Source organism: Rhinatrema bivittatum, chromosome 4 (genome assembly GCF_901001135.1).
Source record: "Rhinatrema bivittatum chromosome 4, aRhiBiv1.1, whole genome shotgun sequence".
NCBI classification, from domain to species: domain Eukaryota; kingdom Metazoa; phylum Chordata; class Amphibia; order Gymnophiona; family Rhinatrematidae; genus Rhinatrema; species Rhinatrema bivittatum.
Genome location: NC_042618.1, coordinates 345411912 through 345439095, shown reverse-complemented (window position 1 = coordinate 345439095; position 27184 = coordinate 345411912). Strand labels below are relative to the sequence as shown.

The following is a 27184-nucleotide window of genomic DNA, read 5'->3' as shown; positions in this document are numbered from 1 at the left end:
CCCGTCTAGGGCCACTCCACAGAACAAAAAGATGATCAGTCAAGCGGAAACTGTTCGTCACCTCCAAGTAACACAAGAGAGCCCTCTTTTACATCCAACTTCCACAACTCTTTGGTCTGAGGAATGGAAGGGCCCAAGTCTGGAAAGGATGGCAGTTCTACCGATTTAAATGAAAAGATGATACCACCTTAGGCAGAAGAGAGGGGACCATTCTCAAGGACATTCCCGAGTCCGTAAAGGGCTCCCTTCAGGACAAGGCCTGAAGCTCTGACACCCGTCTGGCAGAATATATTGCCACCAGGAAGATCATCTTCAAAGTAAGATCTTTCAAGGTCGCCTGCTTCAAAGGCTCAAAAGGAGATGTACACATAGCTTTCTGAATGACATTAAGGCTCCAGGATGGACAAGGATTCCGAACTGGAGGCCGCAAATGTTTTGCTCCCTGGGAAAACAGCACTACATCTGGATGTGCAGACAAGGAAACTCTTCGTACTTTGCCATGAAAACAGCCTAGGGATGCCACCTGAGCTCTCAAGGAATTAAAGGATAAACCCTTAACGAGGCCATCCTGGAAAAAGGACAAGATATCCCCCACAGAGCCCCGAAGCAGATACATTTTGTGCTCAAGACACCAAGACTCAAAAATCCCCAACACTCTGGAATACGCCAAAGAAGTGGAGGTCTTCCTGGACTGGAGCAGGGTAACTATCACCCCATCCAAATAACCCTTATTCTTCAAACGCTCCCTCTCAAAAGCCAAGATGCTAGACAAAATAGATTGGCCTGATTGAAATAAATGGGGCCTTGATGCAAAAGATTCTGCAGGTGCTCTAACCTCAGGGGACTGTCCACTGCTAGGTTGACCAGATCTGCGAACCATTGACATCTCAGCCACTCCGGAGCCACGAGAACCACCTCGCCCGTGTGCATTTCTATGCGGCGCACGACTTTGCCTATTAATGGCCATGGCGGGAAGACATACAGGAGAACATGCACCGGCCAGGACAGAACTAGAGCATCCACCCCTTCTGTGCCTGTCTCCCTCCGTCTGCTGAAGAACCGAAGGGCCTTGGCATTGCGAAACATTACCATCAGGTCCACGCAAGGAGCAGACCACTTGAGACAAATGAGGTGAAATGCTTCGTCCGACAACTCCCACTCCCCGGGATCCAACTGATGACGGCTCAAAAAATCCACCTGCGAATTGTCGACACCTGTGATGTGTGACGCTGCCAATCTCTCCAGATGTAGTTCAGCCCAGGAGACCAAGTCCCAGGCTTTCTGGGCCACTGCCCGGCTCTTGGTCCTGCCTTGGCGATTGATGTAAACCACCGCAGTTGCATTGTCCGATTACACCCTCACTGGTCTTCCCCTGACTAGGGTAGGAGGGCCTGGAGAGCCAGGTGCACAGCTCTGGTCTTCAATCGGTTGATCGACCATGAGGCCTCCTCTGGAGACCACCGGCCCTGCACTGATCTCTCCTGACAGACCACTCCCCAACCGAAGAGACTGACATCCGTGGTAACAATTGTCCAAGACGGAATATCCAGATAGTAAGGCGGACTGTAGAGGCCTCATATGAGCAAACGCCCATGGCGAAAGCCATAGACACAAGTACTTGCAAGTAGTCCCACACTCACGGTGGCATCTTGTCCAACAGTGATCAAACCTGAGCTTGCAATTTGACAATTCTTTCCTCGGTGAGAAAGACCTTCCCCATGCTCGTGTTGAATCATGCCCCCAGGAACTCCAAAGTCTGGGAAGAAATCAAGTGGCTTTTGGCCAGGTTGACTATCCAACCCAACGAATCCAGGCGCTGGAGGATTCGAGCCACTGCTCCTTGACACAAGGATTCTGACTTTGCTCGAATCAACCAGTTGTCCAAGTAGGGATGGACCAGGACCCCTTCCTTGCGGAGAGCTGCTGCCACCACGACCATGACTTTGGTAAAGGTCCTGAGAGCCGTCGCCAATCCGAATGGTAGGGCACAAAACTGGTAATGCTCGCCCAGAACCATGAACCTCAAATATTTCTGATGATTGCGCCATATCCCATCTGTCAGGTCCAGAGAGACAAGATACTCCCCTCTGTGTACCGATGTAATGACGGACCACAGAGTCTCCAGGCGGAAGCGGTGAATTTTCAGAGCCTTGTTCACTTTCTTTAAATCCAGAATGGGACAGAAGGTACCTTCCTTTTTCGGTACCACGAAATAGATGGAGTAACAACCCCGCCTTCGCTCTGCCGAAGGCACCGGCACGATGGCTCCCATCTCTCGTAGGCGGAGGACAGTGTCCCAAACCGCCACCCTCTTCTGCTCGTAAGAAAACGATCTCTTAGAGGCCGAGCAAATTCTAAAACATAGCCTTTTTCTATGACACTTAGGACCCACTGATCCGATGTGATCTTGACCCACTCCTCGTAGAACAGAGCCAACCGGCCCCCTATCACTAGCACCAAGGAGTGAGCCGGCATCGCCTCCACCCTGCCCCTGGGAAGGGCCATCTCGCTCAGGCCTGCATCCATGAAAGGACCGGTTCCATGACTGCTGCCTATCGGAGCCTTGACATGAAGAGGACCCTGAAGACCTGGAAGACCTGAATTGTCGATTTCTACGAGAGCGATAAGGAAAAGCATTTCTAGTCTTCGGTTTGTCCTCTGGCAACTTATGCACCTTATTCTCCCCGAGGGACTTGATCATTTCCTGTAAGTCCTTCCCGAAGAGCAACTTCCCCTTAAAAGGCAGTGAACCAAGCTGTGTCTTGGATGAAATATCTGCCACCCAATTCCTCAACCAGAGGAGTCTCTGAGCTGACACTGCCGCCACCATGGATCTTGAAGATGTATGGAGAAGGTCATAGAGCGCATCCGCACTATAGGCAACAAACACTTCCAGCTGCTCGGCCTGCATGGACTCCGCAGGTGACAAGGTCCTGTCCATCTGTAACTGCTGCACCCAGCGCAGACCTGCCCTCAACATAAAACTGCTACACATAGCAGCCCAGGCTCACAGCCCCGACACCTCAAAATTATTTTTGAAGTGACCTTCCAGCTTCTGATCCTGAAGGTTATACTGTTCCATATGTTATACTGTTCCATATGTTATATGGTTCCATGTAAAGCTCCGCTCTCTGTTGAGCAGTTCTTCGTTTTATGTAAACCGGAGTGATTTGTAGCCCCTATAAGAACTTCGGTATATAAAAATTAAAAATAAATAAATAAATTAAATAAATAAATAAATAAGGTCCTTGAGCGCTGTGGTGCTGGTGATCGGAATGGTCGTCTTCTTAGTGACCGCCGAGACCTAAGCATCCAACTTAGGAATCCTCAGAAGCTCCAGCGATTCCTTCAGTAGCGGATACAACTTGTCCATGGCTCGTGTGACCTTTTTTTAAACTTCCCTGAGAAGGCAGCTGGCTCAAGTAGATCCGCACAGGGTGAGTGAACTGGGACCCCGGTATCACCCCGAAAGGCGGCTAGGCTCCAGGAGCTGAAGAGAAAATCCCCGACCACCAGCTGATGCCTATCAGGACCTAACTACCCGCTGGGAGGCTCTGTGAAGGAAATTTCGTCCTCTTTCATTTTTTTTTTTTGGGGGGGGGGGGCTTGTACTGTCCAAAAAAAAAATAAAAGATAGTCTCAGACTGCAGGATTTTGCACCTCCACCATCTGCTGGAGACAAAGAAATACTGGCAGACTGCAGGTGGCACCTCGGGTTAAGTGGCAGAGTCAGTCAAAATTTCTCTGTCTCCATCTGCTGGATGGGAGGTAAAACCCAGCTGTCTGGACTGATCCGGGTATGTACAGGGAATGCCTTTGGCATTAGCGATTAATACATTTTTAATAAACAAATTGTACTGTATCGACCTGTATATAAGGGACTAACAGCTAATGCCCTTCACAAATTCCAACTAATACAAAAATCTGCTGCACGACTGATAGAGGAGTGATCATGTCACACCTGTCCTACAAAAACACTGGCTAGTAGTTCCCTACAGAATGAAATTCAAAACCCTTCTGCTGATTTTCAAGGAAACAGACCTAGTTACCTGAGAGAAAAGCTATCCTTCTCAAGCCTTCTAGAACTCCAAGATCCTTACTTGGGGCTTCTGTAATGACTCCGGCAACAAAAGAAATCAAAAGAAGGAACACCCCTTGACAAATTTCTTGGGAGCAGCATCTGCCCTTTGGAACTCTCTCCCAGAAGAACTCTGCCAAACGTACGACTATGCCCACATCAGGATATAATGCCACAACTACCTCTGCTCTGAAAAGCAGTGGAAACCTCCTCCCCTCTGTGCAAGAGCATTAAACTGACTTTTATAAACTGCTCTTTACCGTACCTGCGTACCTTCAATGTACTGCTTCAACCTTTTGGTTTGCTAAGATGTTGTTTGGTTATCTTATGTTTATACTGTCTATTCTTCAGACTTGAACTGTTACACTACTCCGCCTACTGGTCTCTGACTGTAGGTCATCATTCTAATAAGTTGTACCCCGCCTTGGGTGAATTTTTTGTTCAAAATGGCAAGTTATAAATCAATAAATACAGAATTTTGCACAAAGCACTCACCATTATCCACAAATCCATACACAACCAACTTCCTCTAGACCTTCGGTTCCCTCTCAAACTATACACATCTACAAGACCCATCAGAGCGGCACACAAAGGAACCCTTCAAGTTCCCCCGAATAAATCCACCCGTCTAACCTCCACGAAAGAAAGAGCATTCTCCACAGTTGGCCCCATCATCTGGAACAACCTGCCAACTGACCTAAGACTGGAGCCCTGCCTGATTACATTTAGAAAGAAATTCAAGACTTGGCTTTTCGTCCAAGCCTTCCCTGAAGCCTAACAGTGCAACAGTTTTCTTTCATATAGCCCAATAGACTTAATGTCAGACCCAACCATTGTTCATTCATCCGTGTTCTTTCTCCAGTTTTTGTTTCTGTCCTTAATTTCCTGGCTACTCTAGCCCCCCAAGTTTAATATCCTTGTTATTTGTATCTGCGCCTCGGCTTTCTTGTTATATGGTTTTGTTAAATTAACCCCCAAGTTTGATGTAAACCGGCCTGATATGAAGCTTGTCATGAAGTTCGGTATAGAAAAATGTTAAATAAATAAATAAATAAAATAAATACAATAAGCATTTTTCCCATAGACACAAGACAGACCATTTTCAAAGCCATAATCCCAGGAATTCTATTGTATTTATTCGATAGTAATATTCCTGAGTAAATTGGCTTGTTTGATATTTACCCTCAGAATGGCTTAAAAGTACGCATGAGGAATTCACAGCACCAACTCTTTTAGCCATATTAAAAGGGGCGTTCCTCAAGATGTATGTAGGTCAGCAGAGTAAAGTACATATGCAGAATGGCACTTTCAAATCTGCTTGTGTCCTTTATTCTCCTTTGACCCGCCCACAGAAAAAAGAGGTGCAAAGTGCGTGAGGACTCGTGCCCCCCCCCCCCCCCCCCCGAACACACACACCTGTGTAAGTGGATTCTGAAAGAAAAACTAACCATGTAGTTTCTCTACAACTGCCTACCAGGTCCATAAGTACCCGAGGACTCTGCACCTCAGCCGGTACTGGAAATTGCCCCCAGAAAATGAAAAAAAAAAAAAAAAACTTTTGCTGCATCTGACCCTGAGAAAGTGAGAAGAAAGAATGCCCTTTATTTAACAAATGCGGGAACCCACTGACTTTAGATATATTCAGTCTACTGGCTCCATATTCAGACCGTAAACTCTTAGGGGTAGATTTTCAAAGGTGCATGCGCTCCCGAGCTGAAGTAAGTTGCGCGCGCCGGCCAGCTGCCAGCGCGCAAGTCTTCGGGACAGCAATCAATGGTGCTGTCCCGGCCTGCCCCTTCGAAGAAGCCCGGCACTTGTGCACGTTCAGGAGGTTTACGCACGTATCCGCCCAGCATGCACAAGGCCCAGCCACGCGCGTATACCCCGGGATTTACGAGTGTGGGCCTTTTAAAATCTACCCTTTAATGCCATCCCCACATCGGACTATTAATATATCAGGCGGTGACAGCGGCTGGACACTCCAGGAGTTTTTGTCTTGAAGTTTTCTTGCTTACTATTCTTCTTTGATTATGTATGTCCTTGTGTGATCTTGCCTTGTATTGTGGCTATGAGCAGAATTTTTAAATAAACTAACTCATACAACCTCCATATGTAACTGGAGTTATTTTGGGTACATATTTTGTCAGTGAAAAATACAAAGATTAAAAGAGCGCCAGAAAGAGGAATCCCAGCCTATTGGATAAATTTGGGCTGACTTGATTCTGGTGTAGCTTCATGATAAGAGCACAGGACTGTGAAACCTGAAGACCCGGGGTAAAATCACTTGGTTAATGCTCCCTGTGTGAGCCTGAGCAAGACCCTTCCTTCAGGGTAAACATTCCAAAACTTAATGAAGACTTATGCATGTCAAGAGCCAGCCATGTGCCCTTGCAAGGATTTTCAACTGTGCTAAAAAGCCACCCCTAAGTTCATAACAGATATCAATCTGGCCTTATACAAGAAAAAAGGGTTTTGGTGTTTGACCAAAAACGACACAACGCAGGTGGCGCCTTAGAGACTTAACCAATTTATTGTGGCATGAGCTTTCAAGGACAGGGCCAGCTTCGTCAGAGGCACTTCGTCTGAACCACAATTTGGTGTTTGATCACCATTTTATGTTGTGGAATGCATTTTGGTAACTCAAGGCATTACGGCATAAAGCGAGAGGTAAAGAAGATAAATACATGCTGAAAATGTAGCTCTTTGTCTTCTTGTGCTGAAACACAGGTCTGGCTTACTCCAAGGGCTTTCAAGCCTTTACTTTAAAAGCTCACTGTGTCTACCACCGGTGTCCACTGACAGAATTTATAAAAAATAATATAATTATTGTGTTATTTTTGAAAAATGTCTTGATTTCATTAGTAAGTGTTTAATTACAAAAAGATGAACAAGTGTCATGTCAGCTCCACTTTTACCTGCTCAATGTATAAAGCCTTGCCTGCTTTACAAATGTTTTCTCTTAGCTCTTTTAAAGTTATTTCATCCAGATTAGTTGATGTATTTAGTTAAATAGTTTTTTATGGTTCAAATTAAAAAAGAAAATATTTTGACTTAAAATATTCATGGAAAAATTGGCAGCTCTTCTTTTTTTTGGGAAGCAGGTTCCCTCTTATTTCAGACAATTGGACCTTTTCTATCTGCACCTGCCAAAGTGTTTCCTGACGCCAGAGGTTTCCAAAGAGAGATCAAGAGAACTCCCAGAGACGTCTCTCTGCCTCAAGAGTTTTCAGAGCTGGCATGCAGGCAGTAAGGAGTCAGAAAGTCACTTTCGGTTTCCACGTGTTCTGTCTTAATCCTAAAACAGCCAGCGGGAGCTGAGAATGAAGGAATCAGAAAAATAAAAAAAAGAGAGAAGGAGACAAATGATGTTCTTACTGGTTGGATCCCATGAAGTGGATAAAGGCATATTCGGAGTCGAATTAATTATATCATTATTCCAAATGTGGGCAGCATCACCACCTCTACCGCCAGCAGTGGGAATATCCCATGGGTCAGAAGAGGACTGCGATGGGGGCACTGGTACTGGTCCAAACACATCTAACAGGTCCAAAATGGAAGACTAGAAGAAAAGTAAGATTGAAATATTGTGTTGCATCACAAAACAACTGTACACCGCCCAAGCCCCCTTCCTTATTCTCAAACCCGCTACTTCTCTCCCCTGCTGCCCTCCTCCCAACTACAAGGACATGTGTGCCCCTACATTGTACAACACCTCAAGCGCTCTCCTTCACCTGTATCTGTTCCCTTCAAAACCAAACACATTCCATTGATAACCAGTGCTACCCAATCTTTGTCAGCCGAAAGCCACATTAACAACAAGTAGGGTCTCAAGAAACCATACGAGAACATTCTTTTCTTTTCCTGTTTAGCAACCAATTACACCATTCAACATGTGATATTTCAAAAGTCAATATGGCAAGCAATAAAGCCCAGCCCAGGCTGTAACAATAAAAGCATTTCTTGTTTTTGTGTTTCGTCAGTGCAAAGCATGTACTGCATTGGCATGTCTCCATCTGCATGCATGTATCGGGGCCTCCTCTGCAGACAGATATGGCTAAAATTTGGTAGGAGAATCTGTTACTGAAGTTCCAAACCTCCTGTCAAATGTCAGCCAGATCTATCCTGAGAGAGGGCCCCAGACAGATGTGTCAAGAGAACAGAGGTAGACTTGAATGCACAGGAGGAGTAGAAATAGGGCAACTGGAAGGGACAGGCAAGACAGATGGACAGCCAGGGTACAACACTGGAAGGGCATCCATGCATCTTTGCAGAGGATGAGGAAGTAGCTGTTTTGATCTCCATCTGCCATACATCTGCTAATGTGTGGCCATGTCATCAAAGGAGAACCACAGAGTGATGCATCAATGGACGGGCACTCCCCTCTCCTAACAGCTGGAACTTTGGAAGCATACACTCCTTCATTTTAAGTTATTGTTCAGAAATTATTTATTAATCTCAGAAAGCAGCAATGATCCTAACAGCATCATATAATTACCTCACAGACATACACACTGGCATCTGATTGGTTCACAATATGAGATTAGTGACATGAGCCAATCAGGTAAAGTGTGTGAGATAATAAGGAACAGTCCTCAGAACAAAGGAAATTGGAAGGGTCAGTTTAAAAGTGTTCAAAGTTTGACGTAGCTGTTCTTTACCAGTTCCAGGTAAGGAAAGGAGAGCAAAGTTTTACCTGGTTTGTCTTCATCTCATCCTCCTTTTCCTCTTTCTCCGTAACTGAGAGCTTTTCATTTAGAGCCTTCTGTAAGAGTGAGTTCTCACCTTCCCATGACCTCACTTCCTGCAGTCAAAATGGATAGTGCGTATGTCTGGGACATGAACAGCAAAGATACAGGACTAAAGATCACAAGCTTGTGCACAAGCAAGGTGAAAAGTGCCCCACCCCACCAGGGGACACCCTGTGTTGTCATATGTTTGCAGATTACCCATCACCAGAAATGTCCAGAAGCTTCCAATACCAAAAAGGAAAGACTTTCTGACTGATTAACCCATCACCCAGCTGTTCAGGAAATTGCACCGAGATGTTGCAGAATAGATGAAGAGAGGCGAGCACCCTTTGATCTTTGAAAATACCTTCTCATGCTCCTCCTTGCTCAGGCTGAGAGCAAGCTGCAATTGTTGCTCCTCATCTGTGTCAGACACGGGAGCATCCGGCTTCTGCCAATCGGGAAGAGCTGCCATTACCGAACAAATCTAAATTCTACTTGGACCACCAGCTCCTATTGTCCTAACTGAGATTCAGCTGTCCATGCCATCAGCCAACTGGTCAACTCATCTTTATGGAAATATTCATCTGTCCAGTCATCCTTCCATTCATCATGCATCTAGTTCATTTATCCCACCTGCTAATCATTAAATTACATGTCTGTTTGCCCATTCAGATATTTGTCTGTTTGCACATTTCATTTATCTACCAGTAAAGTACAGTAACTCACCAGTTACCTGATTCCACAAGTAGCCGTTTCACTGAGGATGTCCCAAGTCAGAGTTATATTGCGAAAGTCCAAATAAATGACCACCACAGTGTACACGCCCAGTGGTTCTTCCCAGGCCTCGTTCTTTCCACTCTTGGAGACAAGGGGGCTGTAGCGTTTGCCCATGGCCATGAATACACACGTGGCATGCGTCCTGCTGACATTTGCATTTGTCTCTTCCAGGCAACAGCTGGTGGAGCCCGAAGTGAACTGGTAACAGCCGGGCTCTGAAGTATGTACTGGGTGTTACACACCTTGAATACCAAAAGTGGGTAGGAGGTAGCCAAATGAAAAACCATGTTATTAACTGGCACCATGGCCTGGCTTGCTTGTGAAGTAATGCAAGGGACACCCTTCCCCCCCTTTTGGGCTGTCACTGCCTTTTATCCCACCTACCTCAGATTCCCGGTGGTTGAGATAACAGGCAGGTTACTGTAGCAGGGCTGCCATGTTACTTCACTTGGATACATGCAAATAGTGGTGAACAAATAAGATGTAGATGATAGAAAGGTGCCAATTAAGAATGTGATAGCGTGCATGGCAATATCACTGCAAGATAAAAGTGTGGCGCACAGCATTCTGTAAACCACTGTTCAAGTCCTGCCTAAATTCTCACCTTTACGAGGCAGCTTTAAATTTTAAAGCCTAGATCACCCTGATCGCAGCCTGGTTGATTGTAGCATGTTTACTATAATAAATATATTTCTTGGAGCTTCTTATTTTTCTTGCCTGTGTATCTAGATTAGACTGTAAGCTCCCTGTCTCTTATGTGTATCTGCAGAGCACTGCATACATTTAGTAGTGCTTTAGAAATGGTAAGCAGCAGTACCCGTAGTATTACCGCAACAGCAGAGTTAGAGGCAAGCCACTAATTCAGATTGTGAAATTGCTTACATAAAGTTGGGTGATTTGTTCCATGGTTAAATTCAGAGATATCATAGCAGAATCAGTGCAAAATGTTGTTTCATATATTTCTTGGAGTTTGGATTTCTTTGTTTTCTTTGTTCAGATATAAACTTTGGGGCCTAAGTATTAAAAGTTGTATTCCATACGGTGTCTATGGGGAAGATGCTTAATACTAAGCTTGTGTTTTTCAAACTTTTTTTTTCTAGAAATGTAAAAAATATATTAGAATAATACACTTCTATAGGGCTTTTTGGATAATTCTGAGCACTTATTCTTAGGGCCTGTGTGACAGGGTGTGCATACCGTGCATTTGCACAGGGTGGCACACCCGGGAGGGCGGCAGCCACAGGAGAGGCCGCAGAGCCACCAGCAGAACCAAACCTGCCGGTAGCTAAAGAGGGCCACCGGCAGAGTTCAACCTGCCAGTGGCCAAAAATAAGAAAATACCGTGCCGCCGTAGCATTCCCTATAATCCGCAGCATGTGCACCTGTGCACAACCTTTCCTGTAGGAATGCACAGCTTCAGCTCCAAACCCCCTGCCCTTTCCCCCCCAAGAGCAGAAAGACCAGCAGGGTGTGGTGGGGCTCATATCACCATGGCCCGAAGAGAAGAGGAGGACCATGGGGCCGTGGAGGAGATCATCCCACCATGGCTTGAAGGGAAAAGGAGCCCGCGGAGCTGTGATGGAGCTCATCATACCAGGCCTGAAGAGAACAGAAGGCCATATATGTGTGAGAGCTTATGTATGTGTGTATGTCTGTGTGATAGCCTGTATGCATGTGTGGGTCTGTGAAAGCTTGTGTGTGTATATCTGTGTTAGAGCTATGTGCTTGTGTGTGTGTCTGTGTGAGAGCCTGTGTATATGTATATATGTGTGTGTGTGTGTGTGTGTGTGTGCACCTGTGAGAGCCTATGTATCACATGTAAGCTCTCACAGGTATGCCCACACCAACATTATGTGTGAGGGAGAGAGAGCCTGTGTATGTGAGAGAGGGAGTATGTGTGAGAGCATAGGCATGTATATGAGACAGGGAGTGTGTGTGTGTGTGTGTGTGTGTAAGAGAGACAAGATAAAGTTTGTATGGCCCTACCGCCCCAAATCCATGACTGGAAATCAAAAGATCCCAGGTATGGAGAGCAGGAGATTTTCTAATCCTTATTAGTTTAAATTATTGTTTTTTTGGGAAATATTAGTGTAACGGTCCCGGGCCGTGCCCCGGTACCTTCACTCACCTCGGGCTGGCCCGGGCTGCTGAAGCGCCTCCCTGCTCATGCAGGCCCGATCCTGGCCTCTGCCGCGGCTATCCCTCCGTGAGGGAGACGCTGCTGATCCGACGCGCCTGGCCCCATCCCCTAGGCACGCGCGTGCGCGGGGAATCGAGGTTTAAAGGGGTCAGCGCGTGAAGGAGGAGAGCCCTCAGATGACGTCAGATGCTGCAGGGGTATTTAAACCCTGCAGCTTGGCCTAGACGGCGCCTTGCAACAAGGTTCACTCTCTTTGAGAGCTACTAGTTGCTACCTTCACCTTCTGGCTTCTGACCTTGGCTTGGACTACTGGCTTCTGATTCCAGCTTCCGACTACTGGCTTCTGTCTTCGGCTTGGACTACTGGCTTCTGATTCTTGCTTCCAACTTCTGGATCCTGGCTTCGGCTTCTGACTACTGCCTCTGACCTCGGCTCGTCCACGGCTTCTGATTCCGGCTTCGCCCCACTGGTTCCTGACCCGGCTCTCGTCCAGGAGGCCCCTCCTAAGTCCAAGCAGCTCAGGTCCTCACAAGCTCCTCTCGGGGGGACCGCGGGCTTCCAGTGGTGAAGTTCCAGCTGGCCTCCTGGCTTTGGCCCTTCTCTTCTCAATCTTCAGGAACTCCTCTTCAGACACCGGCCTTCCGGAGACCGCACGTAAGTCCCAGCAGCTCGGGTCCTCACGGGCTCCTCCTGGGGGGACCGTGGGCTTCCAGTGGTGAAGATCCCTTCGGTCTCCTGCTCCGTGCCGCCTCCCGGCTTCAACATCCATAGTGGGCCTCCCCACGGTGAGTCTTCATCTGTCTCAGCCAGCTCAAGGGTCCACGAATCTAACATTAGAACATTTTTAATTACTGGATGTTATGAAATATTTTGTTGGTGTTTGGGAAATTTTGTGTTTTCTATTCATTAACTGGTTTGAAATATTTATTTTTTATGAATATGATTTTATCAATATGATGTTTTATATTTCTTGATTTTATTATTTAATGTTTTATGAAGAATGGTAATGTTTCTGTTTTTCCATTGTTACTCTATATGCTTGTTGTGGGTTCCAGTTCAGTTCTTCTCAGCATGTTTCTGTTTATACTTTCTGGTCTCTTTATTCTGTATTTGGTCAGGGTCTGTCTGTGTTCTGCAAATGTGACTGACGAGAGCTATTTTGCTGGAATATAGTTTCTGTGTATAGTTTCCCATTAGGAAAGCAGAACAAGCCTGGCTTGTTCTGCTTTCCTAATGGGAGATGTATTGGTGTTCAAGGGCCTGGTGTAATATTTGCAGTGTTATTTTTCACAGATAAGGTTGCTGCTGTTTGAATGCTGGCAGTTAAGATTGTTTTGGTATGGCATGTTTACTATATTGTAATAGTAATTCCGTTTATTCATGGATTTCTGAGATGCCATTACAAATTCAATAGGAGTTCCAAGTGTCTTTTTTGCAGAGTTTTCTGGTTGGCAACATAGCAGTGCATGTAAATATAATATACATGTTGTAAGTGATATTTTTCTTCAGAAGATTGTACTTTAGAATGTTCTCTTTCATGTAAAATTTGTATAAATGCATAATTACATTTTGTGTGGATGTGGGAGCGTGTGTGTGTGTGTGGGGGAGGGGGTAGCATGTGTTCAAGGCTGTAAGGTTTGCCTAGGGTATGCAATATTTATTTATTTATTTATTTTTATATACCGACATTCAATCTGATACCCTTCCCTTGATCATGGGTTCCGTTGCGGGGGGGGGGGGGTGTCAGTTTTTTAAAATGTAGATTGCTAGAGGGAGCTGGGCTTTTTCTGACGGGCCTGGGACAAACTCTGAATGAATTGGGGGGAGGGGGCAGCACAGTAATTGTTCACACATGGCAGCAAAAAAGCTAGCGCCTGGCCCTTTTTATTCCTCTAGAGAAATTTCCAGAAATCATACACAAATCTGTGTGAAATTCAAATCCTGGCTTGCAAACAGCCAGCCATCCCAAAGCAGAAGGCAGCAATTTTCCAATTGCTCTCAGACTCCAGGTCAAACGTTACCTTGTCAGCCTCCTCCCTGCTCATGGCCAGTGCCAGCTGCAACTGCAGCTCCTCCTCCCCACTGGTCTGGGGTCTTGCCTGCTCAAGATCCGAAGACAGCTGGGGCGATGACGACGAGGTAGCTAGAAGGCAAAAGGAGATGGCATCACCTTTCTATGAAACTGCGCTGTGATGCTGAGAGACTCTGCCCGTCCCAGCTCTCATTCCTATCTCCCGGTTCCCTTTACTCTCTCTCTCACACACACACTCACACAGACACACACACACACACACAGACACACACACACACACACACACACACACTCACACACACACACAGGCTTTTCTCCAGGACCCTCTATCTCTCTGAGCGCATGGTACTGAGGAGTCCATACACCAAAAACTTCATTATCACTTCTCCCCACTTCTGCCACTTGGCGCTGTACCATCAAATGACACATCCCCCAGGTCCATCAGCTTCACGCTTTTTCACCCCCCCCCCCCCTTTGAAAACCCAAAATGGTTTAAAAGTAAACAAACCCAAGAGCAACACAGAGGATTTCCTTTGTAGCAATCACAATTGGGCTTTTAAATTGCTGTCATTAAATGGTAGGTTTTTCAGCCCAGCCTCCCTGGAGGTACTTGGTGCCTCACAAGAATTATCACAGTGCATGGCAAACTCGGCAGCCCCTCCTCTAAAAAGGCTCAGTCCCGTAATGGAGTGGGGGAGGGGGGGCTTAGTATTGCAGGGCAATGCTGTACAAGCAGCAGGTACCTCATGTCAGGTTGGAGGGGGCCCGTTTGGAGCTCAGGAAATAGGTAAAGGTGCTACACGTCAGGATTAAGAAGATTTCACAGTTCCTGCCCATGCTGTGCCACAGTACCATTAAATTCCTCCATCTCCAATCGACTAAAACATGCTCATAGTAATAGAAAATAACTTATAGAAAACACAGCCCGCCCCCCACAGACACCCTTTCAATCTCACATACAGTTATAAGACGATGGAGAGCCCCGGGACTTGGAATAATCATCTCCATAGTGTGAGGAACGCCGGGCACAGCTGCCGCTGATGCTGCTGGTCCCCAGAGACATGCGCTCCTTGGTCTTACGGGCATGGGCTCGCTCCTGCTTCAGTCGCTCCTCATCCTTTACCAGGGTGACGATCTGCTTGGCTTTCTCCCGCACGTTGATGCCCTGGTCCTTTCCGTCACGGTCCAGGAACTGAAAGTCCTTCAGAGTCTGGATGGTGAACAGGTTCTCCCGGCACTGGTGCGCCACCTTCTCTGAGCCCGTTTTGACGAGGTAGTCCAGAAGGGTCAGGGCCTTGTAGACATGACGCCAGTTCTTGCCACTGTCGTTCAAGCGCCTCCAGATCATCCCCATCACCTCCGAAAAGGCCACTGCACTGAGGGTGAGCTCGGCAATCTCAGACATCAGGGAACTGGAGGGACCCCAGGGGTCATTGGAGGTGGCCTCCCGCACCTTGATCTCGGCCTCTGAATAATTGTGTACAATGTTCTTCACCTGACGACGCAAGGAAGAGGTCGTCATGGTTAATCCCCACAGAACTTCACAATTCAAGGGGGAAACAACAAATTTCAATGTCAGGCAGGTGAATCCAGTGTAAAACTACCAACACCAGTGGTGAGATTTCACCAGTCTCACCAGTGCAAAAAATAGTCCCAGAGGTGCAAATGCACAAGTTTCACCAGTATGAGGACAACAGTAGCAACAGTGAGATTTCACCAGCCTCATCAGTGAAATGACAGTCCAGGTCTTCTTATCAATCCTGCACCCTTCAAATGTTCATATAGATCTGAAAAACAAGACAAAATCTTAAGCAAGATGCACGTGTCTATAAAGCCCATAAAATATGATTAGCCAGGTAGACTAGAGAAAGCTATTGCTACGTTTGGGAGTGAGTAACAAGAAATAAATCTACTTTGGGATCTGCTAGATACTTGTGACCTATACCAGTCACTATCAGGGACAAGATAATGGGCTTGATGGACCTTAGGCTGACCCAGCTTGGCACTTTTTATGTTCTTAGCCAATGTAAGAGCAGCACTAGAAGGGATGAGCTGCATCCTTTTCCCTGGCCCAGAAAACTTAACACAGAGTAACAGTGCTGGAAAAAAAAAAAAAAAGAAAAATCAGTCCGTGGTTCAAACAAAATCAATAAGATTCCCCTTTTTCATTTGAATTCATATTTTATTCTTGTGCAGATATTAATGTTTAATATTTGAGAAAGCTCCTCTTGCTCAGACATTCCCATCGCTGTGAATCTTGAATGAATCAGAGGTAATGCTGTACTGGATCCTCCGCAGAACATGCTGCAGGCAATATGCTGATACAGGAAAAGCGTGAATACAGCAGCCAACGAATTCAGGGAAGAAGTCTTTAAAGAAAAAATAAAACAGAGCGAGCGCTGCAGAGGTAGCAAGCACAGCCTTTGCCCAATGCTGACACCTACTGGCCAGGTTTGGGGCGCACAACTACTGGTTGGTTTCTGGAAAGTTGCAGTCTGTGGTCCCTGGACCAAGGACCATCACAGTATAATGTCTGGGCTAGCTGAGAGGTGTGAGGAGAGGACTTTCAATTTTGGGGGAAACCTTGAGTAATTGTGATTGAAAGCTTGTAGTCCTATAGCAGATTGCTGGAAATCCAAAAGGAGCAGGAGGAAACCGCCATGCAACAACAACAAAATGGAATAGACTTAGTTTTTGGGTACTTTCCAGGTTCTTAAGGCCTGGATTGGCCACTGTTGGAAACAGGATGCTGGGCTTGAAGGACCCTTGGTCTGACCCAGTATGGCATGTTCTTATGTTCTTAAAAAAAAAAAAAAAAAGAATGAATAGCAGGGAGAAAGGCCAAAATGTATACCTAAGAACATAAGAACATGCCATACTGGGTCAGACCAAGGGTCCATCAAGCCCAGCATCCTGTTTCCAACAGTGGCCAATCCAGGCCATAGGAACCTGGCAAGTACCCAAAAACTAAGTCAATCCCATGCTACTTTCTCCGATTAGTTTTAAATGTGCCAGATGCTAACTTCATGGAGTGCCCCCTAGTCCTTTTATTATCCGAAAGAGTAAATAACTGATTCACATTTACCCGTTCTAGACCTCTCATGATTTTAAACATCTCTATCATATCCCCCCTCAGCCGTCTCTTCTCCAAGCTGAACAGTCCTAACCTCTTTAGTCTTTCCTCATAGGGGAGATGTTCCATTCCCTTTATCATTTTGGTCGCCCTTCTCTGTACCTTCTCCATCACAACTATATCTTTTTTTTTTTTTTTGAGATGCAGCGACCAGACCTACCTACCCCTCCCCCCCAAAAACAGAGAAAGAAAACCTGGGAATAAGATTGAGTGGATGCTACAGAGTCAGGAAACAGGAATGTTAATAATTTAAATAGTTTTACCTGAGAAGGGACGTTTCAGACTGAGTCAAGCATAAGAAATCACTTTCAATAGTCGGAGGAACCTCATGGTAAACAAGAGTGTCTTTGATGCATCTGTCCCCAGAAACCAACCAGGTCAGTGGCGGTAGGCTAGTGGTGGCCCCAGTGCCATCCAGTAAGGCCATGGGGAAGCCCAGGCGGCCGGATTTGGGTAACAACGTGCCTGCCTGTGCTAGCTGCTTAGGTTATTACAAAATTTGGTTGTGAGGCATGGTGGGTGGGAGGGTCTGAAAGCTGAATTAAGTAGGGGAACCTGTATGCTCACCTGCCCAGGATGGTAGTGAATCAAAGAGGAAGGGAAAATAAATAAATACTGACCTAGATAAGGAGCGGCACCCTACAAAACAGTCGCAGCTGGGAAATATCCCTGCAGCATAGGCAAGGATAACTGGGAAGACTAGACAGGCAAATTGATCTTTATCTACCTTCATCTGCTGTGTACTATCTAAAGTTACTATGTCTTTTTCTAATTTTGGGTGGAGAGAAAAAAATTGATTTGGTATCTCTGCAGACAGGTCAATAATATCTCCATTAGCTAAATTCTCTCTCGCTCTCTCGCCTTCCTACTCCTCCCTTTTATCCTGCATCTCTCTCTCGCTCTCTCTCCCCTCCCATTTCACTCCTTTGCTTGTCTTTTTCCTCAATTTTCAAAGCATGCCGAGGGACGTGACCATCCCTGGTAAATTAAGATGAGAAGAGATTCTCTGATGTGCCTCACATATATTTGAACTCCTGAGTCAAACAGGGCAATTTTGCACATAAAATGAACCAATACATGTTTTAAAATTATGAGGTTCTATCTGCCTTAATTGGTACATGATGTGAGTTACCTACAACCTCAACTACATTACCCTAGGTTCCTCTGTTATTGTATCTATGGTTTCTCCTACTTACTTTATAATAAGATAGTTCTCCCCTCACTTCTTTAGCTTGAATAGCTATAATTTACTTCTTATAACCTCATAGCTATGTTCATATGTTTCTATACACAGATGACAAATAAATGTTTCTCTGTTGTAATTTTATCAGTGACACACTGGCCACAAGTCTTGGCTACTCTGGGCTTCCGTTTCCAGGCCTTGGTTTCTAGTGGGATCGCCACTGCTCTGTTGGGTAAATGATCTGTATGTATGTTGCGAGGAGTCACAATTTTTATAAGGATTAATAATCGTTCAATTGCTTGTGTTTTTTTCAAATTTTAGTAATGGGAGAGAGAGATCTCTTTATCCAGCTGGAATTAGCTCTCTGGCACAGGATCTTTAGTGCTTTCACCCATCTCCCTCCCACCAGCAAGACAGGGAAATGGAGGGGAAAGAGGATTGCAGCAGGGATAGAGGAAGGCTGGGCGGAGAGGATCATGCCAACATGATCCACATCACTTTGAGTGGCACAGGCATCCCTAGGCCTAGGCCTACTCTGCCTCATGGGAAATCTGGCCCCGGGTAAAGCATGGGCATCATCAGTTCTTCATTTACCTTTATCTCACCTTCCTATATTTATTTATTTATTTATAATTTTTTTATATACCGCCGCTCATCAAAGATATCACGTCGGTGTACAGTGAACAGGAACTTACGCCGGAGCGTTATACATTTAACAAAGATTATACAAGCGTTATACATTTAACGAAGGTAAGTATATAAGTAATTGAACATATATATGCCTTATCTATCAGTTTTGCTCTCTCTTCTCTCTTCATTACATACAAACATGGTGCTGCTCAACTGATTTACATACAGAGTACTTCTGCCTGCTTGGGGGCCTAAAAACAAAACAAAGTTTTTTTTATGTAGCCCACATCTCAAATCTATGAATGTCTACTCCTCCTGCTGGACAGCATGCGCGAAGGACAAAGTGCTGGCATTAATCTCCTGTCAGCTCCTTTTGATTTGGAAGCTGCCTGGAGTGACTCGTATGTTTCCCCCCCCTTCCACACTGAGTTTTTAATGGTCCATACGGCGCGTTATCACCACAGGAAACGGTCTCACCCGAACACACCTACCCTCACCTTCCGTGGGCGCTCCAGATCAGGACAGGTCATGGATGAAGTTCCCTCCTTCTAAACGAACACCACTTCAGAATGGACCCTGCTAACACTTGGAGCTCCAGTTCAGGACAAGCCCAGATAACACCTTAAGGCTCCTGATATCTCCTGCTAAAGGTGCCCCCTATCAAGGTAGTCACTGCCAGCTCACGCCTGTGTATATTTAACTACATAAGTTATCTCTGCATAGTGTTTCCTTCAAGAAGCTCATGTACTTTTTAAACTTTAAAGAGTTTTAACACATTTAAAATTTCAACACAATGAAAGAAAAAGAAAAAAAAAGACAAACAGCAAGAGACAGGTTGGCTGAGGTAGCGTTAGAGGAAAGTAGGGGAATGGGACACACTGGGCTAGGTGCCAGGAATGTTAAAAGCTGCCAGTACTATTCAACATAATATCCTCAGGAATAAAGGGAGTGAAACTAAAGCCATGTAGTAGATAAGGCAGCAGCACCAGGCAGCCTCATATGGAATTACTGCAGTGACCTTGAGCAGAGAGCTGGCAGGTGGAGGGAAGGACGCACAGAGGCCAATGGCTCTGTGGTGACTTGCAAGGGCTCTGCCAACCAACTTCCTTCAGCTCTTGCCCCAGCCCTGGAGGAAGGGGGGGAGGGGGAGGGGGGCTGTGGAGCAGAGCAGAAAGAAAGAGAGAGGGCAAGAAGACAGCTGAGCTTTGCAAACGTCCTGACAAATTGAAAACGTTTTTCGGTTACCCTTTTTTCAGCACTAAACTGAAACCAGCAACACCCATCCTGTTACCTGATCATGTTAGTGCACGCCTGCATACACCTTCACCCGCCCAGTGCCAGCACGCAGACCGTCCCTGTCTGACCTGCCACAGCCCTGCAGCGGGGGGGGGGAGGAGAGCGATGGATGGGAAGTGGAAATCAGTCACATAGTTTAACCCGAACTTCAGACACTTTCTGCCACCAGGATCCCAGCATGTCTTCCCCATTAACAGGACATCTGGGATATGCTCTGTTATGAGAGAAAGAGCTCGGACCTTTACAATGTCCTTTCCATTCTTGGGAGGTTGACAGATGCCCTTGGGTGTATGTATGGAAGCTCTTGGCATACCTGGGAAGAGTGTCCAGGCCATGGCAATGCCGAGAGATCCCTCAGCAGCAGCAGGTTCTAGAGAGCAGCTAACACTGGAGCCGTAGGGCATGCTAAACTCAGTATAAATTACCCCTTCCTGGACTCAGTGAAAGAATCTGTTCAGAAGTGGGGTGCTCAAGCATGCACCTCATGTATAGAGAGCTGGCACCCATGGCTGCTGGAGAGTGCCAGGATCAGATTTACAGAGCTCTATGGTATCCGCAAGCATTTCTTTTACAGCACTGAACCCCACCATTCTCCCACCTCAGGTTTACAGCCCTGAACCTAGGGCTGCCAATTTTTTGGGAGGAGGAAGAACGAAACACCTGTGCCACATCGAGAGGGAGTGGCACAGGTGGCTGTACGTGTGGCCCTTCCTGAATAGCATGAAGTGGCAAGTTTTTGTCCTTCATGTCACCACCGGATTCTTGCCACACCAGGCCCCGACCTAGTGTGCCTGTGCAGAAATCCAAGCCTGCAGAGCTCTTCCCTGCCCCCCCCCCCCCACCCCCACATGCCCCATTCATATCTATCATATCTCCCCACTTTCCCATGCATATCCCCCAGATTCCCTGCTCTCCCATTCTTATGCCCCAGATCTTCCCCTCCCATACATATCCCTCAGAGCACCCCCTTCTACCATATAATATCTCCAGAACCCCCCATGCCCATCCCCAGGGGCTCTGAACTCTCCAATACACATCGCTTCCATTCATAGCCCTCAGAGCCCTCCTTCCCATTCATACACATCCCCTCAATACTCCCTCGCCCATACACATCCCCTACTCCCAGCCATAAGCAATGGAGCCCTTTCATCCATACACATCCCATAAAGCTCCCCCCACCTCTTCCAAACACAATCTCCCCATATATAGTGCCGAGATCCTCCCCCACCCCCCTCCTTCCACAACTTGCCTGGTTGCTGTGGTTTTCTCCTCTCTCTGCCTGCAGCACAACTGTGAGTTCTTGGAGCAGAGAAGAGCTGCACTGTGGCTTGTGGCTGAGCAGTAACAGGGAACCATGTGGGATATAGGAAGGGAGGGGAAGCGTCAGAGAGCAGGCAGCTCCTGTTTCCATACTGAGACTGCTGCGGTCCCACCGTCTACCATCTATGCATTATTTATCATAGCCAGCAGCCCAGCAGCATAAGGACAACTCATAGCAGCATTTATATTGCCAGTTTTGAACTCCTAGCTGCAGCCAGCCTAGCCAGGTAAAAAAAAAAGTCAAGCCAGTTGGTAACTGTAACTGAACCCTCACTGCTCCCCTACTGACTTTACAGCACTGAACCCACCTTCCTCTCACCCCAAGTTTATATCACTGACTGCTCTATATTGAAAGCGTGGTATAAAAGCCTTATGAGGACCTAACTCAAGGAAGAGTGGCTTATTGGTTACAGCCAAGAGGTTAAGAAGCAGGAAACCTGGGTTCAAATCCTGCTTCTCCCACTGACACTCCTTGTCACCTTAGGCAAGTTACTTAATCCTCTATTGCCTCAGTTACCCTCTTAGACTGTAAGCTCTTAGAGGCAGGGTCTTATTATGCCTGGATACATCACTACAGTACAGTGCTGCATAGGTCTAGCAGTGGTATAAAAATTATAAGTATCATGTCAAGAATTTCTCACCCTCAATTTATAGAAATAAAAAAAAGGAATATCCAGTCTCCAAAAAACCTACACAGGATATGATTCTCCAGGATTCCCCTAAGCTGGCATTTATAGCAGTGACCTTGGGAGAATCCATCTCTTTCCCCCACCCCAGTTCACACAGGGTCAGTACAGAACCTCGAATTCTTTGGAGTCCTCAACTTTTCTCTCTAAGGTGCAGGAAACTCCCGCAGGAAGTCACTTAGCGCATAGCCTCCCGCCGACCCCCAAATACCCCGGGGCAGCTCTCGCTCCTTTATCCCGCGCCTCACTTCAGGCAGGAGCTGCCAAATGCGAGCAGACCCGGCAGCAGAGGCCCTGCCGAGAGCCCCCGGAGCACAGCTCAGGCTCGGGAGGGCCTGCCGCTACCGGAGACTGGCGGCACCCACGATCCCGGGAGGGCCCGGCTCTCCTCTTACCTCTGGATGCCCGCTCCTGCGCTGGAGCGCCCCGGGGAGCCACAGTGCGGAAGCTTCGGGAGGAGAAGCTGCAGTAAAAACCGGCTGGGCAGGTCCGGCACGGCTCGGCTTAACCCATTCAGGGCTGGCCCGCAGCAGGCGGGCTGGAAGCGCGCCCGGGGGGGTGCTGCCGACTTCTGCGCCACCGTTTCAGCGGCTGGATCTGGGACAGGGCCCCCCCTCGTCCAAGGCGGTGGGGCCTGGAACTGGATCCCGGGGGGGGGGGGGGTCAGGCTGGATTGTATTTTTACAGGGCACCAGCTGGGGACGGCAGGCGTGTGTTAAAGTACAGACGCTGATCCGGTTCTGAGACAGAGCTCTTTTCCCAAAAGAAGACACCCTTTCCCGCAATTTCCTGAGCCGTTCTCTGCTCTAGGTTGGAGGAGCCGTGCGCCGGGCTGTAGGTTAATATATTGCATCCTGTTACTTTACCGGGAAACAATCTGCAGAATCAGACCCGACCAGTTTGTCCAGTTCCAGGATGCCCAGGTGACCTGATGCCAGGAAAGGATCCTCGTGCCATTTGGGCTCCAATTCCCTGAGCGCCTGTAAGGAAGCTGTGTCCCGTCGTGGACAGTGTCGTCATTCATACAAGGCGACACCAAAGCCCTACTACAAGGTGGACATCTGGTGACACCAGGGCCAGATTTAAGGCGATGGCGCCATTACAGGCAGAGGACTTGGGCAAGGGGTCCCCTCCTTCTCCTCCCCCCTGGAAATCAGAGAACAGCAGGGGGTAATCCAAGTTTTTGGGCAGCTTCAGAATTTGGCGCCCAAGGACCGTGCTTATGTTGCCTCCGTCTAACTCCGGCGCTGGATGACACAGTCTGCATCCCATTTCATGCTAAACACTATGCAGTCTTTTTTAAAGTCAGGCGGCCAACCAACATGTGAAGTTACCTGGACAGCTTGGAATATTCAGCAGAACTTATCCAGATATGTTTTCCGCCTGAATATCTGATTATAAATTCTCTGGGTAACTAGCGGGATAACTTTACAAAAACTATTGTCCTCTTCCCAAATTTAGATGGAAAGCAGTCAATATGACATTATCTGGCTAAATATTTTAGTCCATCCTCATCAATCTGGGTAAATTGTGTGCATGCAAAGTTATCCAGATAAGGGGAAGACTTGTGCAATTTTACTTGACTAAGACTTGTGACTAAGACTTGTGACTAAGACTTGTGCAATTTTACTTGACTAAGTCTTCTGAATATTGACTTCTATATAGGCTTTAGGTGCCTAACTTTGGGAGATAAGCACTTGAATGGAAAACTTTAAAAACTGACTGGGGCTGAGCAACTATTTAGGAGCTTATTTCCTTTGGACACTTACATTTAGTCCCTAAAAAGTGGACCATAAGGAGTGTGGTATTAGGGTGGGGAAAGAAAGTTAGGTGCTTAGCACTAATTTTTAGCACTAGGCAACTAATTTAGAGTTCTATTTATCAAAATGCACACAAAGGAACACTACACTGGGGAACACAATTTTCGTTGAGTTAGATCTGACACTTGTTTTTGACTAACTTTTGACATCTGAATCCAAAAATGACCCCAGTTTTTCTCTATCACGTCAACTTTTTAAGATACAGGATACCCTCCCTGTGTCCCAAAAATCATACAAAATGTACATACAAAGGAAATAAAAGAAAAAATTACCTGAATATACTGTTTATTTATTTTATTCATACAAAGGCTATTGTTACTGAGGGTCAAATTGTTTACAAGTAGTAAAGTTTTGCTACCAAACATACATATCTCTCCCCCCCCCCCCCCCTAGTGGTGGTAGGCTATGCTCTGTCTCCCCTAGCAGCTTAAAATGCTGAAAACACTATGGGGTACATTTTAAAAGAGAGAGCGCGCGCGTACTTTTGTTCGCGCATCAGGCGAGAACAAAAGTACGATGGATTTTATAAGATACGCGTGTAGCCGCGTATATCTTATAAAATCCGGGGTCAGTGCGCGCAAGGGGGTGCACATTTGTGCAACTTGCGCGCGCCAAGCCCTGCGCGCGCTGCCCATTCCCTCCGAGGCCGCTCCGAAATCGGAGCGGCCTCGGAGCGGCCTCGGAGGGAACTTTCCTTCCACCCTCCTGCACCTTCCCCTCCCTTCCCCTACCTAACCCACCCCCCCGGCCCTATCTAGACCCCCCCCCCCCCTACCTTTATCAGAAAAGTTACCACTGCCTCCGGGCAGTAGTAACTTACGCGTGCTGGCGCAGCAGGCCCAGACACAGGCCGCTGTGTGGGGGCACTCGGCCATGCCCCCGGACCGCCCACATGCCCCCGAACACGCCCCCGATCCAAAACCGCGCCCCCCTGGCCATGCCCCCGACCGCCCCTTTTTGCAAGCCCCGGGACTTACGCGCGTCCCGGGGCTTGCGCGCGCCGCTGAGCCTATGCAAAATAGGCTCGGCGCATGCAGGGGGATTTTAAAAGGGTTACGCGCGTACCTTATGCGCGTAACCCTTTTAAAATCCGGCCCTATTTGCGAAAACATCTCTCCCCCAAGTGGTCATAGGTAGGCATTACAACAATCCTGGCACTTACCGTAAAGTGCGAAAAAGTTATCCAGATAAATAAAGCACTATAGTATCTAGGCAAGTGACTTGCAGGCCTACATTTCTAAGTTTTAGGTCTCTAAATCTGACTGAAAATTCAGCTAAAATTAGGGACTTATTTGAGGTCATCCCTGTTTTGAAAACTGACCCCTTTTTTCTCTCCTGTCTTTAGGGACTGGAAGGATAATAGCCCAGGAGGCTACTGGTTCCCAATCTTTTCAAATGCTAAAACAGGACTTTGACTTTGATGCTAACTCCTATATTAACTATTTACAATTGAGAAAGGTTCTGGTGGGCCTGTCTGACTTGGCAAAACCCCTGCAGCTACTGAATGGAGTGGGGGATTTTTTGAGGGAACCTGATGCTTCTACTAAGGGTATTGTGGCTATATACTGGGGAACAATCAGAGGAAAAACTGGGGATACTACATCACAACATCTAATAGACAAATGGAATGATGATTTAGGTGTTGCTTAAGATGTTGGAGCTTAGAAAGGCTTATGGACATCTGCACAGCATATTTGCATATGCAGCTGAAGGGCTGAACCTTTGCTTAAGTCGCTGCAAAGAGCTTACAGAACTCCCACTTATTATGTTAAATTATTTCCTGATGTGTATATTGCCTGTTGGAGGGAATGTGGTGAGCTGGGCACATACTTACATGTGTGGTGGCATTGCCCAGGATTAAGGCAGTTTTGGACTGGAGTTAGATAGGAGATTTCAGATATTATAGACCTTCAAGTGCACATCACGTCCTTAATTACAATCTTTAGGTAGATGGGAAGGATCTTTAGTCCCTTTTAAACAGAGAATCCTGGTTAGTCAGCTCCTCCTAAGCAGCTAGATTTAGTATTGCCACTTTTTGGAAATTCAACCCTGGATTAGACTATCGGTGCAATCAGGTACAGGAAACAGCAGATATTGAAAGAGCATGATGCCTGTTGAACAGTGAAACCTTTAAATATGTTAACATCTGGGATAATTACAGAAAACATTATGGACTTGTTTAATTATGACTGCTTATTCTTGCATACTGGGCTTCATGCATATCATGCTTCTGCTTCCGTGTCCTTCTTAAGTTTAATCTTCTTATCTCTCCTTATTGGTGATTAACTACCAACTGCATTTACTTTGTATGCCTGAAAAGTTAATAGTTAAGAAAAAATTCTGATGCTTTTCCATTTTTGTGTAACACAACAGAATGCATGGGAATGGGAAGCTGAGTACATCTGTCTATCTTTCCGTCTGTCAGTCTCTCTGGGGTAGATTTTAAGAGGCGCGCGAACAGCCTACTTTTGCTTGCGCATCAGACTCAAGCAAAAGTACGCTGGATTTTAGTAGATACGCGCGGAGGCGCGCATATCCACTAAAATCCTGGATCGGCGCGCGCAAGGCTATCGATTTTGTATAGCCTGCGCGCGCCGAGCCGCGCTGCCTCCCCCCGTTCCCTCCAAGGCCGCTCCGAAATCGGAGCGGCCTCGGAGGGAACTTTCCTTTGCCCTCCCCTCACCTTACCCTCCCTTCCCCTACCTAACCCACCCACCCGGCCCTGTCTACACCCCCCCCTTACCTTTGTCGGGGGATTTACGCCTCCCGGAGGGAGACGTAAATCCCCGCGCGCCAGCGGGCCTGCTGCGCGCCGGGCCGCGACCTGGGGGCGGGTACGGAGGGCGCGGCCACGCCCCCCGGCCGTAGCCACGCCCCGTACCCGCCACCAAAACGCTGCCGACACGCCCCCGGAACGCCGCGACGACCGGGCCCGCCCCCCGACACGCCCCCGACACGCCCCCCTCCGAGAACCCCCGGGACTTACGCGAGTCCCGGGGCTCTGCGCGCGCCGGGAGGCCTATGTAAAATAGGCTTCCCGGCGCGCAGGGCCCTGCTCGCGTAAATCCGCCCGGTTTTGGGCGGATTTACGCGAGCAGGGCTCTGAAAATCCGCCCCTCTGTGTATAAGTCCTTTGGTGTTGAAGTGCAAGTCACTTAAGCCTGTCAATTGTGCTGTCCCATGATTGCCCATTTCTCCAGGTGCAGAGGCCAACTTCCTCATGGTGTATGACAGAAACCAGTATCCTGGATCCAGGGGGGAGGGGGGAAACACACTTCCCATAATTAATCCATTTGGCACTCCTCCCCATACCCCTAACTTGTTTTAGTATTGCACCGTGCTTTGGTTAAAAATGATCT

The 27184-nt window shown here is 47.1% G+C and overlaps 1 protein-coding gene across 4 annotated transcripts in view; it reads right to left on the bottom strand.

Annotated features, from left to right (window-relative positions):
• EPN3 (epsin 3) overlaps positions 1–23128 on the bottom strand; it is a 35188-nt gene extending 12060 nt beyond the window's left edge. Inside the window, exons 1-6 of one of the 4 annotated variants that reach the window (XM_029600637.1) lie at positions 22872–23128; positions 14718–15544; positions 13747–13868; positions 9173–9256; positions 8772–8879; positions 7454–7637 (exon numbers count right to left, since the gene is read on the bottom strand). In XM_029600637.1, the coding sequence (XP_029456497.1) occupies positions 7454–7637; positions 8772–8879; positions 9173–9256; positions 13747–13868; positions 14718–15279 (1060 nt within the window). In that variant the 5' untranslated portion in view covers positions 15280–15544; positions 22872–23128. Of the gene's footprint in view, positions 1–7453; positions 7638–8771; positions 8880–9172; positions 9257–13746; positions 13869–14717; positions 15545–19200; positions 19338–22400; positions 22821–22871 lie in introns of those variants that run through there. The other 3 variants (XM_029600634.1, XM_029600635.1, XM_029600638.1) reach the window with 3 other exon arrangements.
• Between the last annotated feature and the right edge of the window lie 4056 nt (positions 23129–27184).